Below are 24128 nucleotides of genomic sequence, written 5' to 3' on the forward strand. Positions count from 1 at the left end.
TACTTTTAAAATTATTATGTCATTTGCATTTCACACCAGCCCTATGAAGCCATTACAGTTGCTTGTTCCTGCTCTACAGATAAGAAAAAAAGGGTCTACAGGATTAGCAGCTTTTTCAAGGACAAAGCCTGTGCACTCATTGTCTTTTTAGACTTATTTCATATACAATCATCCCTCTGTATCCAAGGGTTCCACACTCTTATTAAGATGTCAGTACTCTTCAAATTGATCAATAGATTCAATGCACTCCCTATCAAAATTCCAACTTCCTTTTTGGTAGAAACTGATGGGCCAATCCTAACATCCATATGGAAATGCAAAGAAAATAAAATATCTAAAACAATCTTGAAAAGCAAGGACCAAGTTGGGAGCTCATACTTTCCAGTTTTGAAATTTACTACAGAGTTATAATAATCAAGACTGTGCAGCCTGCTATAAGGTGGATAAATATATCAATGGAATAGAATTGAGAGAAATAAGCTTGCACACATACGGTCAACAGATTTTTGATAAGGGTTCCAAATGTATCGAACAGGGAAAGAATAGTATCTTCTACAAATGGTACTGGAAAAACTGGACATGCACACGCAAAAGAATGAAGATGGACCCCTAACACCATGTACAAAAATTAACGCAGAATGAGTCAAACACCCAAATGTAATGGCTAAAACTACTACAACTCTTCGAAAGAGATATAGATGTAAATCTAAAAACTTGGATTAGGCCAAACACAAAATGACATCAAAAGTACATGAACACCAAAGGGAAAAACACATGGGACCTCTGCATGGTGCCCACTCATTTCTTCCAGTTCAAATTCTACTCTTAAACATGGGTCTCCTTTTCTTCCAGCGAAACCTTCATGGCAGCATTGAACTCTCCCTCCTCTAGGCTCAAACAGGCCAGTCCATGGACATGTGTGCTATCACGGCCATCACCGCGGATGCAACTGTCTGTCGTCTACAATTGGGAGCTCCTTGACAGCAGCGATTTCTGTCTGCCTCACAGTCCCGACGTGGTAGTAACTACCCATTACATATCTGTCTTGGGTTGCCTCCCCTCACTCCAGATGCCCCGAGCAGTTCTGATGCCATCTGGGATCATAATGAGTGCCTGCCCATACCCTGCAGGGGGACTGCTTTCCGTTCCTCAAGTCCCAGCTGAGTCTCTACTGCGTACCAGGCACTAGAGAGAGCCTTACATAGACAGGGAAGTTCAGGACCTGGTCCCCACCTGAGAAGCTTACAGATTATGAAAGGGAACAGGCACATAAACCCAAAACTAACACAGGCTAGCGGCAGTACAAAGTGCTATGGAAGCAAAAATGGAAGTGCAATGAATTTTGAAGCGAGGGAGGAAGACCAGGGACATGGGCGGAAAGGAAACATCTGGAGCTGGCATGAAAGGATGAGCCGACATTCACCAGGCGGCCAGAGGAAGCCAGCGTTTCCAGCAAAGGGAGGGGCGCACGTGTTTGAAGAGAGGAACAGGCACGGTCTATCTGGTGAACGAGAGATGGGCTGGAATGGTAACAGGTGGGTGCACGTGGCGGGGGGAAGGTTGCAAGGCAGGCCGAGGCTGCGCGCACAGGGCCTTCACGGCCACGATTGGGAAAATGGGTCTTGCTGAACGGCAGCACGGGGGTTTGGGAGGGCTTTTCAGCAAGAATAGATCTCGTTTTTCAGAGAAATGACTGAAAACAAACAAACAAAAAAAGAAAACAGAGGCAATGGCAGTGGAAACCAAGCAGAATCAGGCCAAGATTCTCTTGCGACCTTGCAAGGGGAACCAAAAGCGAGGCCAGCTGGGAAGGACGGGACAGAGCGGAGAACTACCGACAAGCTCCTCAAGGGGGAGCTCCATTTCTCTGAGCGGCACTTCGGCCACATTTGATGAGTGTCCTGTGGGGGCAGCGCTGCCCTGCCCAGGGACGGATTACCCAGGAGGAGTAGCACTGACCCCGGTGGCCTCGCGTGCTCTTCACCACAACCGGATAGCCCAGGGGCTCGGCTTCATCAATCATTTTTGAAAAGTCTTCATGCCCACCTGCCAAGAAAAGGTGAAAGTCAGTGAAGGTAGGGCTGGTGGCGCCCCCCCCCCCTCCAGGGGCACCAGGCCTCATGTCTCTGATGAAAGCAAGTCAAACCCACTCAACACCTGCAACGCGAAAGGTGGGAGTCGAGATAAGGAAGCCAGCATTTGCTGAGTGCCTTCTACATGCTGCTCCGCACACTCCAGCTCACGCAGGCCTCGGAACAGTCTCATAGGACGTTATCTTGACTGTGGCTGTGGCAGATAGAATTCTCAGACAGTCCCCAAATTCCTACCCTCTGGTGAACGTACCTTGTCTAATGCCTCCTTTTTGACTGGAGAAAGGATTTCACATCTATGATTAAGTTCAAAGTCAGTTGCCTGGGGTAGGCATTGTAAGTGAAGCCTCCACTTGGGACACCTGCATTCATATCAGAGTGCCTAGGGGGGGAGTCTTGCCTCTGTTTCTGAGCGCAGCTTCCTGCTAATGCATACCCTGGGAGGCAGCAGATAATGGCCCCAGTACTTGGGTCCCTACCACCCAAATGGAAGACCCAGATAGAGTTCCCAGCCCCTGGCTTTAGCCTGGCCCAGCCTCAGCTGTGGTTGAGGTTTTTTGGGGGGAGTGAACCAGTGGATGGAGGATCTCTCTCTTTATCCCACCCTCCTCTCTCCTTCTCTGTCATTCTGCCTTTCAAAGAAATAAAACTTTAAAAAGCAATCAGCCATTCACTTTGAGCTTATCAAAAGGCAGATGATCCTTGGTTGGGTCTGACTAATCAGGTGATTCTGATTGCTTTAAAAGGTGATGTGTGGGGGAGGCTCTTCCACTATCTTGAAGGAGCAAACTTTCCTGTAGTGGAGAAGGTGACCTGGCAGAGGATGGCAAACAGCCTGCAGGAGCTGAGAATGGCCCCTGGCTGATGGCCAGCAAGGAGGCGGAGATCTCAGTCCTACAACTCCGCAGAACGGAATGCCAGCAACCAGTCAGTTTAGCAGCAGACCCTGAGCCTCAGATGAGCTCCCACTGACACCTCGAGTTCAGTCTGGTGAGACCTAGGCAGAATACCCAGTGATGGCGTGGTTGGACTTCTGACCCACAGAGAGGTGACCAGTGGGTGTTAAGCTGCTAAGTTTTTAGTGGTTTGTTGTGCAGTAATAGAAAACCAATACCCCAGACACCAAGCCCAGAGGTTTTTCTCAGCCAAAGTGAAGGTCTGAATCTAAAGCCTGAACTGACTCAACTACACTCTTTCAAGCCTTAATTTAAAAATATGCATAGCGATTGTGCATGAAAGTCTCTCTAAATTGTTTTACAAATGCCTTTGGTTTCCTATGCTATGTTGAATGCAAGCTTTTCTTGATAACTCAGCGTCACTGTCATGACCACTAATGACTATACTATAATGCCCATAGGGACTACATTGGCCTACTGTTTAGTGGCACCAAACTAGTGCACTTGCTGCTGCTTGGACCTGGTTTTCATGGTCGTCACTGTCCTTGCTCTTGGACTACCGACTGGGAACTTCTCCCTGGTGTTGGCACACAGCAGGAGTCTCTCTTCCTGCTTCTCCTTGCTGTGGGCTTAGGAAGAACCAAACAACCTGTGAGAGATGTTTCCTGCATGGGGAAAGCTAGGCTCCAGATCAGAGTCTGAAGGGCGTTCTGTACAGCAAGTAAATGAGGCTCAGTACCTGTTGGGATTTGTGATACATATCTGGGTTGCTGGCAGGTTCTTTTGGTTTATTTCCTAGCTCTCAAACACATGCTGGAGAGATACATGTTGTGGGTATAGTGGTGCCTTCTTTTTCTATTATCACTGTAACAAATTACCAAAATGCAGAAGTTTAAATAACAGACCTATCTTCTTACACTGAAGTTATTAGTCTGAAATGGGTCTCCTTGTGCTAAAATTAAAGTGTCCATGGGCTGCATTCTTGTCTGGAAGCTCCAGGAGGAAATCTATCTCCTTGCCTCGTCCAGCTTCTAGGGGTCACCTTCAGCCCTTGGCTCATGGTCCTCTCCCATGTTCAAAACCATGGCGGGCAAAATCCTTCTCGCATCTCATCACTGTGCTCTTCCTCTATAGGCACATCTTCCTCCAACTCTAACTCTTCCACTTCCCTCTTCCTAAGGACACTTACTATGTTAGGCCCACCCATGTAATTCAGGGTAACCTCCTTATTTGAAGGTCACTGATTGGCAGCCTTGACTCCAATAGTAACCTTAATTCTCTCTCACCATGTAACATTACAAATTCATAAATCCCAGGGATTCGGCCATTTGAGGAATCATTGTTCTGCCCACCATGGGTGGCATCATAATTTATCAATTTTTCCAAAGCGAAATACTTAGAAACACTAACAGCCTGCCTTGTTCACCAAAGTGCTAATGATAGAGAAAAAATGGGGAGGCAATGTGGGTGATCGGGGTCTCCTGATAAAGAGGACTTGTTGCAAGAAGGGAATTCCCAACTTCCTGACACCCACTGGTTAACGGAATTCCACTCCAAACACTTTTTTTTCTCACCCTTATAGTGCAGTGAGAGAAGGGTCTTTCTAATCTAAGGCCATCCCTGGCCCTGCCACTCAGACCCCTTTGCTTCTCACTCCTCAGGGATCCTGCATTGTTAAGGTGTGCCCTTGCTGCTGTATCTGCAGCTTCTCCATTCCTAATTCCACCCTCACATGCCGGCCCTATGTTCTATCTTATGTCTAGGTCTTGTCTTTAAGATTTATTTAATTAATTAATTAATTTAGAAAAGCAGAGTGACAGAGAGAGGAAGAGACAGAGACAGAGACAGAGAGAGATCTTTCACTCACCAGTTCACTCCCCAAATGGCCACAATAACTAGTTCTGGGCCAGGCTGAGACCAGGAACCAGGATCTCCTTCATGGTCTCCCACATGAGTCGCAGGGACGCAAGACCTTGGGCCATTTTCAGTTGCCTTCCCAGACACCTTACCAGGGAACTGGATCAGAAGTGGGGCTGCCAGGACTTTAACTGGCATTCTGAAATGGGATGCTAGGGTTGCAAGCAGCGGCTTAACCTGTTGCACCAGAGTGCTGGCCCCTAGGTCTTTTCTGTATTCCACTCTCTGCTTAGATTACTCTCACTTCCCCCTTCCTTTAGCTGGATGACTTCAGCTTATTTAGATGCTCTCATCTAGGCAGCCTTCCTCCATGTCTTATAAACAGCATTATGTACGCACTCTGGTCCATCCGCACTAACTCCTACAGGACACTTACCACACTACATGGAAACTGCGTGCTTACTTGTTGTCTTCTGCCTCTGGTGAAGTGGGGATGCCTTGAGGACAGACTCTCTTACAGCCACGGCCTAGGGCTAGTGTGGCGGTCAGCACACAGTGTGTACCAGCTACATATTTAATAATGATGCCTCACAGAGAGAAAGGTGCGAAGGAACAGACTCCACTGAACAGGCTCACATTCAAAAAACAACAAAAGGGGCTGGCGCTGCAGCTCACTAGGCTAATCCTCCGCCTTGCGGTGCCAGCACACCGGGTTCTAGTCCCGGTCAGGGTGCCGGATTCTGTCTCAGTTGCCCCTCTTCCAGGCCAGCTCTCTGCTATGGCCCAGGAAGGCAGTGGAGGATGGCCCAAGTGCTTGGGCCCTGCACCCCATGGGAGACCAGGATAAGTACCTGGCTCCTGCCATTGGATCAGCACGGTGCGCCGGCCGCAGTACACCGGCCGTGGCAGCCATTGGAGGGTGAGCCAACAGCAAAGGAAGACCTTTCTCTCTGTCTCTCTCTCACTGTCCACTCTGCCTGTCAAACAACAAAAACAAAAACAAACAAAAAAAAAACAATAACAACAACAAAAGAGTGAGCCTTTGGTCTAGCATTTAAGACACGGTTGGTCCTTTACCAGAGTGCCTGGGGTTTGACGCCCAGCTCTGGCTCCTGGTTCCAATTTCTTACTAATGTGGATCCTGGGGGGCAGTGGTGTTGGCCCAAGTAATCGGATTCCTGCCACCTATGTGGAAGAACTGGATGGAGTTCCCAGCTCTTGGCTTCAGCCTCCAATCATCACAAACATTTAGGGAGCAAACTAGTAGATGGAAGCAGGTGCCCTTGCTCTCTTTTTCTCTCTCTCTCTTCCTTTCAAGTAAATAAATAAAGACTAAAAAGTTAGCAAGAAACACTAGAAGGTTTCTGGGGGAGAAAAGACATGAGGATGCAGGTGGTTTGGAAAGCTAAGTTCCAATCTGATTTCAAGGAAACTCACCATAGGAGAAGGTGTCTGGCATAGGGACCCCATGTCCAGCCAATTCTTGAAATGTCCAGAATTTGTTGATACAGTTTAAGATGCTCTGTGGGCGGTTGACCAAGCGGCAGCCGAGCTTCTCCAGGTGTCGCAGGACAGTGATGTCACTGTCTGACTGCACTGAGGGTGTGGATACCCGCACAAGCACCACGTCCGGGAAGGTGGTGAGGGCCTTCTGGTTCAGCTGGAGTCCTGCAGCCCAAGGGAAAAAGTGAGCTCTGCGCTTGCCTTCACTTATCCACCAGAAGACAACAGAATCTTCAAGACTGAACCCAGTCGGTAAAGAGCCTCCAAATGGCCACCTGGATGTCTTGATGTAACAGGGAAACCCTACAGCCAGCCCTAAACTCCAAGTGCATGGGCAGAGCATGGTCATGATGAAGCACGAAGGAATGAACAGAGAAACAAAAGCAGCAGCCCATCAAGAGCAGTGCAAGTTAGAGGAATCCACGGTAGATATATAGACCAGAGCATGGCTTCCACATGGGGCTAGTATCCCCCAAAGAGTGATGGCTTGGGAGGCTGAAGACTTCATGAAGAGCAGTAGTGTAGCCCACTTCAGGAACCCCAACCACTCCCATGGCTTGATCTCCGAAAGCCTGTCCCACTGGAATAGTGCTCAACCACTTAAATGATTTTATGAGTATCATTCATGCACAAGTGTCCATGTTAAGTGGACAAACAGGACACACAATTATAATAATGCATAAGGTCTCACTATGTAAACAGATACAAGTTGGAAAAGGTAGAAGGAAATATACCAACATTTCAACAGTAGATAAGGGGATTACAGGAAATTTTTGTATTTTATAGTTATCTGTATTTTCCAAAATTTCTCCAAATGTATATTACCTTTATAACAAAAAAAGATCTTTGTAATCAATCCACTAAAAATCAATTCAACATTAAACAAAATTAGAATGTACCCAAAGGCAATTGAAGCATATGGTGATGAGATCCGAGATTGTATTATAGTGTGTTAACTGGGACTGTTTAGCTTGAAGTGAGAACTCAGAAGGACATGAGCATGGTCTCGCCATCATGGAAGGGCCTCTGTGCAGAAGTATTATCAGACTTGTCTTCTATAAGCCCAAGAGACAGAGCTATCCAAAAGAGCAATATTTTGTCTGTGTTCACTGCTGTGTCCTCAGCCTTGCAACAGTGCCTGGTGCATGGCAGGCACTCAATGTTTCTTGAACAGAAACTACAGGGAGACAGATTTGGGTTCAGCGAAAGGGATACCTTCCCACTCCCTTAGGGTAGAATGGGTTGAGACTTGCTGGTCCTGGGAGGATGGTGTAGAGGAAGGCAAGGATGGGAGGGGCTCCCAACAACTGGCTAGCTCCCCTTCGGCCTTGAAGCCTACAGTTTCTATGACCCTAAGTATCACCTAGGCTTCTATCATGCACCCAACAACTGGGATAGAATGATGGAGGCAGGGTACGGGATGGGTAGGGCAATGAGAAGTGAGTTTGAGAAATTCCCTGGTCTACCTTAAAGAGTCTCTCAGGTACTCTAAAGAAAACCTTCAAGACATTCTTTACACAACCACTTGACAGGTCTTGACCTAAAGCACCTTCTATTTCATAAGTGATATCTCACCATACATTGCATAACCCCAACAAGACAGGAGGTGCAAATGAAGTTACAGTCTCTCCATCGGGGGTTGAAGAAATCAATACAAAAGCTCAAAGTTGAGAAGGAAGGGAAAAAAGCTCTAGGCACAAAAATGAAAAATCACAACACAAACGCTCTCAGTGGTTCTCACGCACACATTTTCCTTGCTCTGGGAGAGAGATGGTTTTTAAGACCTTCTGTTGATAATATGAACCTAAGGAAGCAGCACCTACATCTCTGAGATGATTTATAAAGAGCATCCAGGTTTTCTGGACTTTCCCATCAGAAACTGTTGTTTATATACACACTTCTGTTCTCTGAAAAATTCCTTTGCCATTTGCAGCCCTTGGGGAAAATAATACAGAAGAGGAGGCAGGGAGTGGGGGTAGGAAACCCTGTGTAATATACACAAGATTGGCAGGAGTGTTCAAGTTGGTGAAGATGGTAAATAAATACACAACACCCAGGACAGCACTGCATGGTGAGATAATAGATAAATGCTCTGAACACTATAAAACGCTATACATAGGCAAGCCACCGGCATCATTATCGCACAGATGTTCTACTAAGCAGGGTAGGACAACTTATGGTACCATCTGATGAGAAAAAAGGCTTTGCAACAGAAAAGTGACCTAGAGAAATGAGAAGCGGCAGAAATGTCTGGCCTTCAAATCCCAACACTGAGACCACAGACAGACACTTACACTTCTAAATGGGAAGGGAAAGAGTCAATCACTTCTGGAAATACCAACCACAAGTGGACAGACAGCTCAGCCTCAGCAAGCAGAGTCACATACACCTAGGAAGTCTTACCAGGACTTCATCTCTCTTCTCCAAAGGGAAATCTTTGGGCCTGGCTCATCCCAACTGAAGCCTTTAATAAATGCAGAATGGCACGGGCTCCCCCAGGCAGTTAGGTCTGATGGCTGACTCCTGCTGGCTGGCCAGCCCTGTGCGGAGGGTTTGGGGACACACCTGCAAAACTAGTTAGAGTCAGCCCTCCAGATCTGCGGGTTCCACATCTGCAGATTCAACCAAACATTCAGAAAAAATGTTTCTTCCTCTGTGTTCAACATGTACAGGCATTTTCCCTTTCCCGTTATTTTGTAAACAATACAGTACAACAACTATTTGCATAGCAATCACATTGTATTAGGTATACACAATCTGGAGATGACTGTAGGTATACAGGAGGACAGGGGCCAATGGTATGCAAATACTACACCATTTAATATAAAGCATTTGAGCATCCTCCAAGGGTCCTGAAACCAGTCCCTACTGGATTCATTGACACAGTTCTGCCATCCTTGCTATGGGCAACCTTACTTCCCCCTGCTCTTTCCCATTGTCTTCACTGACATATTTCTAGAAGCAGTGGACAAGCAGCTGCCCACTCATAGTGGCTTCAGTGGGGGGCAGCAGGTACACACAGCAATGCCCCAAAACAACTTGACTTCAAGGCTGGCCTTGGCAGACCTGTCTGTGAAGTCTAAGACCTTTAGCCACTTGGGAAATCTCTGCTCCTTTTCCCCATTACCATCCCCTCTCAGGAAAGGACCTGGTGAACTTGATAGAGGATGGAGCTCAATGTGACACCTTTCCCAGGGTCAAAATCCCACTACAATCTCGAGGCCTCAAAGGGCTGCCACAGGACATTAGGATGGGGCTCAGCGCCCACAGGCAACAGTAAGAGGCTCCTGCCCTTGAGTAACAAGGGATTTCAGGTGATTGAGCGCCCTGGAGGTCTGGGGCATCACCTTAACTCAGAGCCAAGGTGCCTCTGGGATATCTAGGATCTCCCAGACTTCTGCATTCACCTGGAGACTTACTAAATTTAGCCTCACACCACTTTAAAAAAAAAAAAAATCATTCTCTCCCTAAACAGATCAATAAGATAACAGCAGAGAAAAGATCAGTTCCCACACTGGTTAGTACCGTGACCTATGGGCAACCTAGTCTAAATTAACTTTTTGAAACCAAAATATATTTTCCCCACATTACTTCCAAAAAGAATAATCTACTTTCACAGGTAATTCTATGCTGATTTTCTTTCTAAACTTTCTATTTATGTCTGAAAATATTTTAAATATTTTAAACTTTAAAATTTCCTTTTATGTTTGAAAATATTTTAAACATGAGATATAATACCAGGAAAACTTTTCCCAAAGAACTGAGTCTTGGGGCCAGCACTGTTACGCAGCAGCCCAAGCCTGCAGCACCGGCATCCCATATGGGCACTGGTTCGAGTCCTGGCTGCTCCACTTCCAATCCAGCTCTCTGTCATGGCCTGGGAAAGTAGTGGAAGATGCCCCAAGTGCTTGGGCCCCTGCACCCATGAAGGAGACTCGGAAGAAGCTCCTGGCTTTGGATCAGCTCAGCTCCGGCCATTATAGCCATTTAGGGAGTGAACCAACGGATGGAAGACCTCTCTCATTCTCTCTCTGGCTCTATCTCTATCTGTAATTCTGTCTTTCAAATAAATAAAATAAATCTTAAAAAAAAGAAGAGTCTTTTTTCTAACCCATATACTGGGTTAAGTTAAATTCTACAAAAGTAGATTTTTGCATTTACACATGCAATAACAAAAAAGTATACTTCATAATAAAGAAAACTAGCTTTAGAAATAATCAAATCCTTATTGGAAACAAGAAGTCCAAAACCACTTTCAGTCATTCCTACCCACGGAGGGAAGCACAGGCACAGATTGCAAAAGGTGCCAGGATTCCGACTGGAATTCAGCTGACATCTTGATTGAGCATCTGTTTTGAGGAATTTCCTAAGAAATTTCACATATATTATCGCCTTTCACTTAAAGACATCTTACAATCCAGATCCTTGAACAGATTTGACTGTCCACGTCTGTGCGTGTACATAAAACTGACACACAATGGGTCACCACCACCCAACCTGTGCATACTCATTCACGTGTGCCTGCCCACACATCTTTGGCTTCACAAACGGGAGCTTCTGGTTCCTGGTGTGCTGGAGAAACCCTGCATGTACAAAGCAGGCATCAGGAAATGACAGAACCCTGTAGCGTAAGAGCAAGCAGGAACCTCCCTGATGGCACTTTTTAGAACCGTGAGTTAGCAGGATCATGTTCACAGTGGCTGGTAGTACTGCTCTAAAAGTTGCCAGAAAGAAATCAATAATATGAGGGTATTTACTAAGGTCTGTGGACAATGGAATGAAAAGATCCATCTATTTTGGTGCAAAAAAAAAAAAAAAAATTGAAATCTGTGCACACCCCCGCTCTTCAAAAGTTCATGGGAATGCATGGATTTGAAACATTGTTTCTACCAAAATGAACTTATCTTTTAATTCAATTTTCCACAAACTTTTTGAAGCTCCCCACAAGCAGTAAGTAATCCATTTAGCATTTCAAATGATCTCGTGTTTGGGGAAGATGTGGATCCAAATAGCACCTGACTCATGTCACTCTCCAGTTTTTCCCTCATTTTTTTTTTTAAAGATTTTATTTATTTGAGAGATAGAGTTACAGACAGTGAGAGGGAGAGACAGAGAGAAAATTCTTCCTTCCACTGGTTCACTCCCCAAATAGATGCAATGGCCAGGCTGTGCTGATCTGAAGCCAGGAGCCAGGTGTTTCTTCCAAGTCTCCCAGTGGGTGCAGGGGCCCAAGCACTTGGGCCATCTTTCACTGCTTTCTCAGGCCATTAGCAGGGAGCTGGATCAGAAATGGAACAGCCAGGACTCAAACCCACGCCCATATGGGATGCCGGCACTGCAGATGGAGGATTAATCTACTGCACCATAGCCTGTCCTCCCTGCCCCCATTTCTTAATTCTACTCTATCCCCACATTTCCTCATAAGGAAGTTATTTTTATTCTTGAGATGCTATCCCCAATTCTCTTTCCTTTTAAACTTTGCTAAAATGCCTGAAGAAATTGCTCCTCCATCTCATTGAAACCCACAGCTATTTATGTGGCCACTTTCTCTTTCCACTAATTGCTATTTTGAGGTCATCTAATTTAATGCAACCTTTATTGAGTTTTTGGGATGAGTCACATCCACTACCAAGCAGGAACACATAGCTGAACCAGGCAGTCTCGGCCCACCAGGAGCTTACAGTCTCCTCATGGAGCGAGATGGAGACACAACTTCAACGTTCAGCCATTCACTCGCTCAACATCCATTTATTATTTCATGAATTCATTCTGTGAATGTTTACTTAGCAGGTACTTTGGGCCAAGCCCAGTGTTAGTTTGGGTTTCCCCAGAAGAACACCCTGAGACAAAGGTTTAGTGAAAGCAGCCTATCTGGGTGGTAGTTTCAGGAGATATTGGTAGGACAGCAGTGCAGGGGGTGGGACAAATGACAGGTTGTGTGTTAGCAAGAGCAGTGTCCCTCCTGGCGCTCAACCTGACTGAGGAACTCCAGGAAATGGTTCAGTACACACCCATCAGTTGTCCCATGAGAGGGGCAAGAGAGCTGGTGATCTAGAACTTTTATACACAACTCACTGTTTGGCTGAGGCTGCTTGGGGGACCTGGTGCTCACTCCCTGACCCTTCTGAGGTCACGCAGGTGTGGGTAGAGTGAGCTCCAGGGACCAGAGGAAGCCAGACAGAGGTGCAGGTGCTGGTGGTCAGAAGCAGGTCCAGTGAAGCCAGATGGAAAGGGCCAGAGGCCGCGGGAAGGGCGCTAACAGGTAAGGTACAGGTATCACCTTAAGGACGTGAGCGTGAAGGAGTATGGGTGAAACAAACACCAGCCCTGGAATTTCAGAAGACCACACTACGGTGATTAATGTCATGTGCTCGGCACAGAGCACCAGGTGTTAAGAGTGATTGGCCTTGCCTGGGCAGGCGGCGGAGGAGAGAAGGCCGCTGATTAGCCCACCATGTGCTAAATGCTCTAACAAGCCCGTACATCAGGGCCCAGCTGAGATCTGTGCAGGAAGGAGTAGTTAGCACGATGACCTCTGCCCGGGGAAAGAGAATGGAGGTGACTGCAGAACGGAGATGCTGAGGCCTAGGGCCTCTGGGCTCTGTAGGAACGTGTGAAACCAGCAAACATGAACTGTTTACCTCTCGGAAACGGATCAGTGGAAAGGTGTGGAAGCACATAAGCTCTGAGCTCGGGCGTAACTCGGGGCTAACGTAAGTTCTCGCAAAGGCCTTTCAGGAAGCGGAGGCAGGGCAAAGTCCTGGCCTTCAAGCCAGAGACCTCTTTCATTCCTTGCTTAGCAAGACACAGCAATCCCTCTGGGTCTCAGTTTCCTCTTCTATAAAACGAAAGGGTGCCAGCACCTGGCAAACCCTCCTCTTCCCCACCACTACCTCACCAACACTATCCTTGCAACTGGGAAGACAAATCTCATCAAGTCCTTTAGCCCTGTTCACATTGTCACCCAAGGTTCCAGGCTCCAAGGCCACGGCCTCTCCCTGGACTCCAGACCCCGTGTGGCTCTGACACTGCCTTTTGCAGCCCCACCTTCCACCCTTTCACCCACTGTGCCCTCTGGAACTCAGTGGACAACAAATACCCCTATCCTTAGCATTCTTCATGAGCCTTCCCCCACCTTCCTGTCCCAGGTCCCACGGAACCCCGCCTCTCCTGTGTCACAGCTGTCCCAACAGCCCTCCTGGCTGTGGCCATTTTCTCTCCTTTTCCCTCCAGGTGCTTTGACAGACGTCCTCTCTCCCTGAAGTCACCAAACCATTCGTCTGCTCTCTCCCCTGAAGCACCCAGCTTCACGCTCACAGGACCACGCAACACATCACCCGTCCCTGTGCAAGGTGTCTGTGGGACCTTGGGTCACTCTCTTCTGTCACTAAAGACTCACTGTTACACAGTCACACACGGTAGGGATTTCAGTGTTCCCACGGGGGATCCTTCCAGTGCCCAGGCCTCTCAGTTTCTCAGTTCATTTCCCACAAGCATCTTGTCTACCATCTACCGCAACCATCACTTCCTGCTACATTCTAGACTTCATGGGCTCATCACAATTCCCAATCTAGTGCCCCCACCTCACCCGCACTTCGACCCCACCGGGAACTACCATGCACGCATCCCCCATATTTTCACTGTCCCTCACTCCCTTCAGACCCTCACTCCCCTTCTTACTCCAGTTAAACTCCATGGTCAACACCATAATCACTCCCTTATCTATAGCCTCAATTCTTCGCACCCATTTCCTACTTGGCTAAACTACAACACTAGTCAGAATGATCCAACTATTTCCTGTACGCTCTTTTTTTTTTTTTTTTAAGATTTTATTTATTTGTTTGACAGGTAGAGTTACAGACAGTGAGAGAGACAGAAAGGTCTTCCCTCTGCTGGTTCACCCCCCAAATGGCCGCAATGGCCGGAACTGCGCTGATCCGAAGCCAGGAGCCAGGTGCTTCTCCCTGGTCTCCCATGCGGGTGCAGGGGCCAAAGCACCTGGGCCATCTTCCACTGCCTTCCTGGGCCACAGCAGAGAGCTGGACTGGAAGAGGAGCAACCGGGACTAGAACCGGTGCCCACATGGGATGCTGGCGCTGCAGGCGGAGGATTAACCAAGTGAGCCATGGTGCTGGCCCTCTGTGCCCTCTTTTTCTATGGAACATTCTTGGAGAAAAACACAAACCTGCTGGTCTCAATAGCACCCTTAATGCTGCCTGATAATAGAAGTGTATTCCCTAAGCCATTTCACATTTTTTCTCTTGCTGCTTCAAACGTTCACTGCTTCCTTTTACCTTCTCATTCTCACCCTTCCTATTTCAATGTAAAAACTTAAAGCAATCAGAAAGACTTCTCTGTAAGCTCCCACTATCTAACCACCTTTTTGCACCCATGACAAATAGGTTTCTCCACTTCTTACAAAAGTGGTGCTGTCCTTTCTCCTAGCCTAGACCAACCCCTCACATCCACTTAAGGCACCATTCCTGCCATCTGCCTCTCCTGTCTCATCAACCTCTCCCTTGCTGTTGGAACATCAACAACAGCATAGCAACAGGCCCTGTTTCCCTCTTCTTTAAAGAAAAGTCTCGCAATCCCACATCCCCTCTGAGCGTTCAGCCTATCTTCATCTTTCCTTTTCAATGAAATGCCAAAGACTGTGTATATGGACTGTTTCCCATCACTTCACGGAAATTGCTGTTATTAAGACCTGCTAAACTCCTATGGCTAAATCAATTCTCATTCCTCATCTTACTTGGTCTACCAGCGACACTGGACACTATCTGACCATATCATCATTGTTTTTAATTTTTTAAGATTTATTTATCTGAAAGGCAAAAGGCGACAGAGAAGGAAGGAGAGGGAGAGGAATATCTTCCATCTTCAAATTCACATCTGAAATGGCTGTAATAGCTAGGTTTGGGCCCGACCAAAGCCAGGAGCCAGAAACTTCCTTGGGGTCTCCCAAATGGGTGGTAGGAGCCTAGACACTTGGGCCACCTTCTACTGTCTTCCCAGGTGCATTGGCAGGAAGCTGTATCTGAAGTGGAGCAGCCAGGACTCCAACCCATGCTCATATGCGATGCTGGCATCACAGGAGGTAGTTTACCCTGCTGTGTCATGATGCCAGACCCAATATCATCCTCCTTGAGCTGCTTTCTCCACTTGCCTTCCAGCACACCACACTCTCCTCTTAGCTGTTCCTCCTCCTCTCCTTACACACTGGAGCCCAGAGCTCAGCCCTTGGACCCTCGCCTTTCTATCTCTAGTCATTCCCCTGGGAAGTGGATAGAGAGGTTTCTACTTTGCTATCTCCAGGCCAGGCCTTTCTCTGGAACCCCAGCCTCTACTGTAAGTTGTCTTACTTCTATCTGGGTGTCTTACAGGCATCTCCAGGTGAGTCCTAACACTCAGCACCTGCCAAACCTACTCTCCTCTCAACCTTCCCATGAAAGTCAAAGCCATATCTGATTCTTCCAGCTGCTCAAGCCAAAAACACTGGAGACCTCCTTGACTAGTCTTTCCTACACATCCAATGTCTGATCCAGTGGGAAAATCCTGAAAATTTTGTCTTCAAAACCAGGTCACTTTCCTCCTCCTCCCCTAGAATCATCCTAGTCCAACAATCACCTCTCACCTGAATTGTAGCAACAACCTGCTAAGCCATCTCCCTGCTCTATCCTTGCTTCCAGGTGTCGTTCTTAACATAGCAGGGAGAAGGACCCTGGGAACCATGGGACACATCATGTCACTCCTCTGCTCAGTCTCCTGTGGGTTCCCAGCTCAGCCAGAGTAAAAGCCAAAGTCCTTCAATGACCCCTCTGCCCTATGTAGCTGCTCCCCACCCCAACTCTGAGCTCACTGGGCTCTGCCATGCTGGCCTCCTTGCAATCCCTCCTGCCTGAACTGCTCTACTCCCACACATCTGAATGACTTGCTTCCTCACCTCCTCTCGGCATTTTCTCAAATATCAGCTATGGACAATCACATGTCCCTCTGTCACCTCCAGAAACTAGCCTGTTCCTTGCTTTTTTTCCTCTTTAGCTCTCTCCACAAATACGCCATACATTTTATTCTTTTTATTTATTTATTTTACTTACTCAAAAGGTAGGGAAACAGAAGGAAGGAGGGAGAGGGAGTGGGAGAAGAGGGAGAGAAGGAAGGAGAGAGAGAGAGAAAGGGAGAGAGATAAACAAACAGGTCTTCCATCCATGGTTCATTCTCCAATCAGTCAAGCCAAAGCTGGGAGTTAGAAACTCAATCTGGGTCTCCCATGTGGGTGGCAGGGACCCAGCTACTTGAGTCAGCATCTGCCGCCGCCCAGGGTGCTCATCAGCAGGAAGCTGGAGTCAGCAGCAAAGCTGGGACTTCAACCTAAGGTCTCTGATATGAAATATGGGCATCCCAGGTGGCTTCAACCACTGCATGAATCACACACCCCCATATATTTTACTTATTTTGTTTTTATTCCATCTCTCCTATCTACAATGTAACTTCATTGAGAGGCAGAAATTCCTGCCTGTTTTATTCTGGTGCCTAGAACAGTACCTTACACATAGTAGGCAATCCACAGACATTTGTTGTTGGTATAATCAATGAATTAATAAGATCTATAATAATGAGGACAGAGATGCATCTGCCCTTACTCTTCATTATATCTCTAGCGTCTAGCACGGTGCCTGACACAGGATAAATGCTCAATAAATATTTGTTGAATGAAACGAATGGGATTGCTGTGAAGATTAAAAGACATTAAAGCATTACTAATTGAGTTGCAAGAAAGAAGAAGCGTATTCCTGTGAGTTCCTCAACAAAAAGTAATTTAAATCTATCACTTTCTCTTTTGAGTTACTTTTGCATAGTGAAGAAGCAAATAGAAGTAGTAGATCAGTAATTTTGGGTCATGCTGTAGATTTGTGTTAAAACAACGTAAATCCTTAACTGATGAAGTCTCTCAAGGCAGCAGACGAGGCGGCCAGGAAAGTGGCTGGAGTGAGGTGAGGTTTGCATTGATGTACGAGGGACTCCCAGCTGCTACGGGGGAGGTGACTAGGAAGTGTGGGTGGGTGAGGACCACACAGACATCTCTGAGTAGTGACTGTCCCCCCTCCCAGCAGGCAAGCCTGAGAGAATTGGTAGAAATATTATGGTAACAGCAACAGCCGGCATAGAAATCTATGAGCTGGCCTTTGAAATCCACAAAGCACCGCAATCCACTAGTTCTAGCACAGTGCACAAGGTGCTCCTAGAAGCTGCTGCTGGGAACATCAACGAAACAGCCAGCCCATGCTCAGCGCTCAGACACCAAAGTGGACCCACAGGGAAAGTATCTGCCTGTGGCACCCATGTGGGTTTGGAAATACCATGTGCTTCCACCCACGTCTTGCCCTTTCTTTCCTTCCACTTGGGTGCTGTCATTTGGATTACGAGGTCGTGGGCACAGGCCTTTAGCAGGAACTGAGGTTAAAGATCAAGCTCTCTGCACTGAAGTTGGCATGGTACCCTTTCTTGGTGGTGAGAGTCCATTTCTCTGTGAGGCCTTCTCTTGCTTTTCCCAGACTAGGGAAAACCATGGCCTCAGACAAATCTAGTCAGGATTTCCCTCCCTCAGCCCCTTTAAATATTTATTTATTAGAAAGGCAGAAAATACAGAGAGACAGAGAGCTCCCATCCTCTGACTCCCAAAATGCCTGCATCAGCTGGGGTTGGGCCAGTGTGAAGCCACAAGTCAGAAATCAGAAACTCAACTGGGTCTTCTAAGGGGGTGTCAGAGACCCAATTACTTGAACCACCTGCTCCCTCCCAGGGTATGTATCAGCAGGAAGACAAAACCAGGAGCAGAGTAGGGACTTGAAACCAGGCAGTCTGCTATGGGATGCAGGTGTTCCACGTGGTGTCAACCAGTGCACTAAACGCTCGCCCCTGAACTTCACGCACCTGATTACTACAAAGAACCAAATAAAAGGCTCCCAGAACACCTTGATTTAAAGAACCTGAGGTAAGGTGGGTGTTTGGCCTGGTGGCTGAGAACCAGGCTAGGACTCACATCCTGTATCAGTGCCTGCGTTCGATACCCAGCTCTGCTCCTGACTCCAGCCTTCTGCAAATGCAGAGCCTAGGAAGCAATGAAGATGGCTCACGTCTGATTGGGTTCCTGCCACCCATGTGGGAGACCTGGATTGTGTTCCTGGCTCCTGGCTTCAGCTCCAGCTCAGCTCTGGCTTGTGTGGGCATTTGGCAAGTGAACCAGAAAAACGGGAGCTTTCTCTGTCTCTCTTTTTCTCTCAAATAAATAAAATAAAATTTTTTTAAAAAGCAAGACTCTGACCTAGAAATTCTCATACAGCCACCAAGGCTGTAGCTCTAAGAGAGGAAATGCTGAATCATTCTGCTCCTAAGAAACAAACTGTAACACAAGCACACTTCCAGGTCAGACTCATTTCAACTGTCTCGGTGTCTGCCCCTGTGTTTGTTAACAGCACAGATCTATGCCATTCACCAGTCAATCTGTCCTCATAGAATGGCTCATCACGGAAACATTTACACAGCCAATCACAAGCTCCCAGACACAAACTCATTACCATAAAAGTCACATATGCTTCACATCAGCCTTTCAGGCACTTCACTCGTCAACCAAACAACATAACCCAAGGTCCACTGTGTGCCAGTTATGGGGTTTATGCTTGAAGAATCCAGAGTTATTCAGGAGGATAGGGAAGCTAAACCTCGTATATAAAATAGGATGACTGCTACTTTAAAAGGTAAGGACGACGCTACTTGGCAGCAGAGAGAAGATGCTGGCTACTTGGGGATGGGGCAGAGGGTGTTAAGCAGGACCTTATGGAGATGAGTGGCTTGTGCTAGACTTGAGGGATGAATAAAAAAGCTTACCATGCAGGAGGGGCAAGATGGGCACCTCAGGGAATTTCAGTGCAAGACCAGGAATCCCAGAGGTCCATGGGGAAGTCTGTGTAGCCCGAGGCATGGAGTAGAATGGAGGAAATGAGGCCAGAATTACTGCATATTGGTTCTAACTCCCTGCGCAGAGACCAGTGTGTGTGCACGCCCAGAGACCTGTAAACAGAACCTGGACCTAAGTCTGGCACAGAAAAAGCACCATACGCATCTTGCTACGGCCAGTATTATTAAATGACTTTGGGTCACATTCAACACCTTATCCCTAGGGTCGAAAACAATAAGTATTTGCTGAGTGAACAAATGAAGAACTTGCAGTCTCAGAAGGAAAGAGACAGACATGCATTTCATAATGCTACGCTGGCGGAAAGGGACATGCATTTCATTACGCTACACGCACTTCCTACAGAATTGCCTGAGGCACCTGTCTTTCCTCTCTTCCCAACCATCTCCCCACCCAAACCTGTGCTTGGCATGGGTTAAAAATAATACTCAAGGGGCAAGAAGCATTTGGCATAGCAGATAAGATGCCACTTGGCTTGTATGCATCCCACATGAGAGTGCTTGAGCTGGAGTCCCACCTCCACTCCTGCTTCTAGCTTCCTGCTCTCACACGGTGGGAGGCAATGGTGATGGCTCAAGTACTTAGGTCCCTGCCATCCATGGGGGAGACCTGGATTGACTTCCCAGCTCCCGACTTTGGCCTGGCCTGGCCCCAGCTGTGGCAGGCACATTTAGAGCGCAAACTAGCAGATGGGAGATCTTTCTTTCCCCCTCCATCCCCCACTGCCACTTCCTGTATCTGCCTTTCAAATAAATAAATAAATGTTTTTAAATCATGAAAGCTTGTGTTTGTAGAGCACTTTCAGATTACATGTCTGAATGCAATCTTTCAATCCAAAGCTTTTCATCTATTGTTTGAATCCTATTTCCAGATAGAATCTGAAAAAAAAAATTTTTTTTTTGACAGGCAGAGTGGACAGTAAGAGAGAGAGAGACAGAGAGAAAGGTCTTCCTTTTGCCGTTGGTTCACCCTCCAATGGCCGCGACGGCTGGCGCGCTGCGGCTGGCGCACCGCGCTGGTCCGATGGCAGGAGCCAGGTACTTATCCTGGTCTCCCATGGGGTGCAGGGCCCAAGCACTTGGGCCATCCTCCACTGCACTCCCTGGCCACAGCAGAGAGCTGGCCTGGAAGAGGGGCAACCAGGACAGAATCCGGCGCCCCAACCGGGACTAGAACCCGGTGTGTCGGCGCCGCAAGGCGGAGGATTAGCCTAGTGAGCTGCGCCACCAGCAGAATCTGAAATTTTAATCTCTGCATTTGGACCCCCAGAGAGGAAAGCTCAGGAATGAATTTTAGCAATTGGCTGAGGCACTGGCCATCCCTGGCCCAAACAGACTCCTTCATTATGCTCCTGCACTAATTTAAGAAGTAGCAGAAAGGAGTGAAGGCAAGAAGGCTTAGTAATGGCGGGATTTAATTTCCTAAAGTATAAAAGTCCTTCGCAAAGGTATTGTCCAGCTTGAATTCCACATCGATTGAGAAAAGTCCCATCAGTTGCAGCTGCCCTGAAGCCTGCTCATCCCGTATCACCGGGCTGGGAATTAGGAGAGCCGGTTCTTAAACTGCTGATGAGCTGCCTGGCATTCAGGAAATCCCTCCAAGCTCTCTGCGTCTCAAGTTCTTGTTTACAAAAGGAAGAAGTTGGAATGAATGATCTCAAAGTCTCCCCAGCTCTCACATTTTGTAATTCTCAAATGTGAAATTGCATCACTATCAGTATAACTATATATTTCAATGCCAGTGAATTCTGGAATTTTTTTTCAGAGGAATACTTTGGCTTAGCAAATTGCTGAAAGTTTTCTATAGTTTTAGAGGAAATTGGGGAAAATAGCTCTCATCGTTACTAACTCAAAAGCATTGATTGAGTGCCTACTATGTACAAGGCACTATGCTGATACTACTACAGCACTGAATGAAGTCGGTCGTCTCAAGGAGCTCGTTTTCCTGTGCATTCATGAGTCCTCTCCCTCAAACAAACCTTGGACAGTTCTGGAAGCAGAAGCGGTGATCTAATGGGTTTGTTGTATGGGTTGTGATTTCTGTGCTGACAAAAACCAAAGGCCACATCAGAAAGTACTTGTCTTCAATTTCCCCATCAACAGTTACCAAACAGCTGTGTAGATTTTCTCACACTTAAAAAGTAACTCCCGAGTCGTGAGCAAATTGACATTTTCACACATGAATTCCACCGAATTTTCAGACATTCAATAAAAGGGTTTAGAGGTCTCCTACAGTATTAGAATTTAATTTTCTCTTTTTCTCTACTGGTTTTTTAAAATGGGATTTCAGATCGAGCATCTTCCTACTCTTAAAAAATCTGTGACGGTGCACAACAGGGACATGATGTGGAATTTTGTTTGTTGTATCTCAAAAGACATCTATACCAGCTGTCAAATAAATAAGCAAACGAACTCAACCTGGGAATGGAAAGATACATATATTGAAGTACTTAATCTAGATCGGTAAAAGAGAACAGATGATCTAATTTAAACGTGGCATTGAAACACAGAATTTCCAAGCTAGAGGAATCTTAATCCTTAGTTCTATAGATGAGAAACCGAAGATTCAAAGACGTAAAGCGGCTTGCCCAAAGTGAAGCCAAGATGCTTGCTAACAGCCAAGCCGGGCGAATTCAGGTCTGCATGCTGAGTCCCTTTTCAGGTTCCACCTGAACCGACTGTGCCAATTTTGGCAAATCAAGGATAGAAAGAAGGTACCCTTGCTGTTTGGAGGACGCTGCTTTAGCTGAAATGGAAGGCCCCTAATGTCTGCTGTACATTTCTCCAACAGGACATACGATCTGACACTACATACAAAGAGTTCAAAAACATGCATGGAGAAAGGAGCTCTTAGAAGCAGGTCACACTCAAAACCTCCCTTGTAGGTAACCTGTCCAGAATTTGGAATCCCCTTCCTGGCCAAAGCAAAGTAACACATTATAAGTTGATCTTACTAAATGTGGTTGAAATAATATTAATAGTATCCCAAGAAGAACCTCGAACTGGGGCTAACCCGACTTGAGTCTGGCTGGACATCCCCAGAAGGAGCAGAGGAGAATCCGATGGGAAGCTCCTAAATCGGGATTCCTCCCTCAGAAAGGGCTTGCAGATGGGATAATTAGGAAAAGCTAAAAACAGACTTAACCTTTTGAGGTCACAGTCACAGATGATAACCATGTCTCACCCAAAAAGTCTCTTGGCCACCGCAGTGGAGTGATCAGGGGGACTAGACTGTACCTGAACCTGCTTTTCTGGAACCGGAAACAACACTTTGGGGGGGGGAGGAGGAGGAGTTAAAGGAAACCCATCCAAGATCTGCTCTGCCACTTCACACCCCAGAGGGGCCGCCAGTCCCGCTCAGGTTTCCCCCGGATGCTGGCTCCCAGCTCGGAAATACCCGTGTTTGTAGCGCATTGCTGATGCTTTCACACTCCTGGAAAACTTTTCCAAATCTTCATCTTAATCGCAATTTTGCAAGTGTAGGGTGGGTTTCTGACAGCTCAGTCTAAACTGACAAGGGATCCATGCAAGTAGAACACACTAGGGTTGGCAGCTTGGTTTTCCTGGGATACCCGGGCGCCTTCGGACGAAATTGCGGTCTTCAGCAAACAAAGTCCCTAAGTAAACGAAATCGCGTTCTCACATCTCGGCCTCAGGGCGGACGGCGGTAGGCAAACGAAGCTATCAAGGTTAGGAGCTTTCTCAAAGCCCGAGAGGTCTCCAAGGGGGAGGGCGGCCGGTGTGCGGGGCCCCAAGGAGACTCGGCTGCGGGAGGCCGGGGTGAGCGCGCCCACCCGGCCGGCTCGCGGGGACCCCGGCGCGCCTCCCCGCCCTCCCGGGGCCCGCCTCGCTCACCGAGGTGGCCGCCGACGACGGTGACTGCGATCTGGTCCATGAGCACCGCCCGGAAGCGCACGTCCTGCTCGGAGCAGCGCTGCCTGAGGGCGCGCAGGATCTGCACCTGCGGGTAGTCCTCGCGGATGCGCCGGTCCGTCAGGAACCACAGCTGGGAGCACATGGCGGCCAGGGCGGCGGCGCCCCGCGCGGCGCGGACCCCTCGGCGCCCCGGGCCGCTCTCTCTGCAGGGCGGGCGCGCAGCGGCTTCGCTCCCGCCGGTGCGCCAGGCGCCTCTGCAGCCCTGACCCAGCGAATCGGCCCGGCCACTCCGCGCCGCCGCCGGCCCGGGCCAGCCAATCAGCGAGCGGCGGCGGGCACGGGCCGGCGCGGCCAGCTGCAGAGGCGGCCCGGCGGGCGGCGGGCGGCGGCCGGGAGGGGCGGTGGGCCGGGGGCCTGCGGCGGCCGGAGGAGGGGAGCCGGGCGGGGCTCGCGGCCCCCGGGAGCCCGAGCGATGGCGAGGCCGGGGAATGGCATCCCTGGGCTGCCCGAGACCGAGGTGGGCGAGGTGCTGCGGGCAAGAGTGGGGCGGCGGCCCCGTGGGGTCGGAGAGGGTGTCCGAGCCTGCCGGCCTCTGCGCAGTGGGCCGCGGATGCTCCCCAAAGGTGGACGAGTAGCGCGCTTGGTGACCGCGGCACGGGTAGCCGCCCGCAGAACCCCGCGCAGGACCTCAGGGTCGTCCCAGAGGAGACCAAGGTCACAGGGCTGGGCCCCCAGTTGGGCCCTGGCCTTGGAAGGAGAAAGATCTCTCTGCTCAGATCCTAGCCTGAAGCCCTGTGGGAGGCAGGGGCAAGTTGAGTGTTAGCCGCCACCCCTTCAGATCATTCGCAGGTGCGTTTCTCAAGGTCTTTCTTGCCCAGGACACCCCCTCCTACTTTGCAGCTGCTCTAGGCTTTCAGAACCTGGAAGAAAG

At 48.2% G+C, this 24128-nt stretch overlaps 1 protein-coding gene across 1 annotated transcript in view; it reads right to left on the bottom strand.

The window, feature by feature from the left end:
- Positions 1-23461, bottom strand: part of RIMKLA (ribosomal modification protein rimK like family member A) — a 37119-nt gene extending 13658 nt beyond the window's left edge. Inside the window, exons 1-3 of the mRNA XM_008265465.3 lie at positions 23177-23461; positions 6281-6511; positions 1960-2046 (exon numbers count right to left, since the gene is read on the bottom strand). Of these exons, the coding sequence (XP_008263687.1) occupies positions 1960-2046; positions 6281-6511; positions 23177-23339 (481 nt within the window). The 5' untranslated portion in view covers positions 23340-23461. The remainder of the gene's footprint in view (positions 1-1959; positions 2047-6280; positions 6512-23176) is intronic.
- Between the last annotated feature and the right edge of the window lie 667 nt (positions 23462-24128).

This window comes from Oryctolagus cuniculus, chromosome 7 (genome assembly GCF_964237555.1).
Source record: "Oryctolagus cuniculus chromosome 7, mOryCun1.1, whole genome shotgun sequence".
NCBI lineage: Eukaryota > Metazoa > Chordata > Mammalia > Lagomorpha > Leporidae > Oryctolagus > Oryctolagus cuniculus.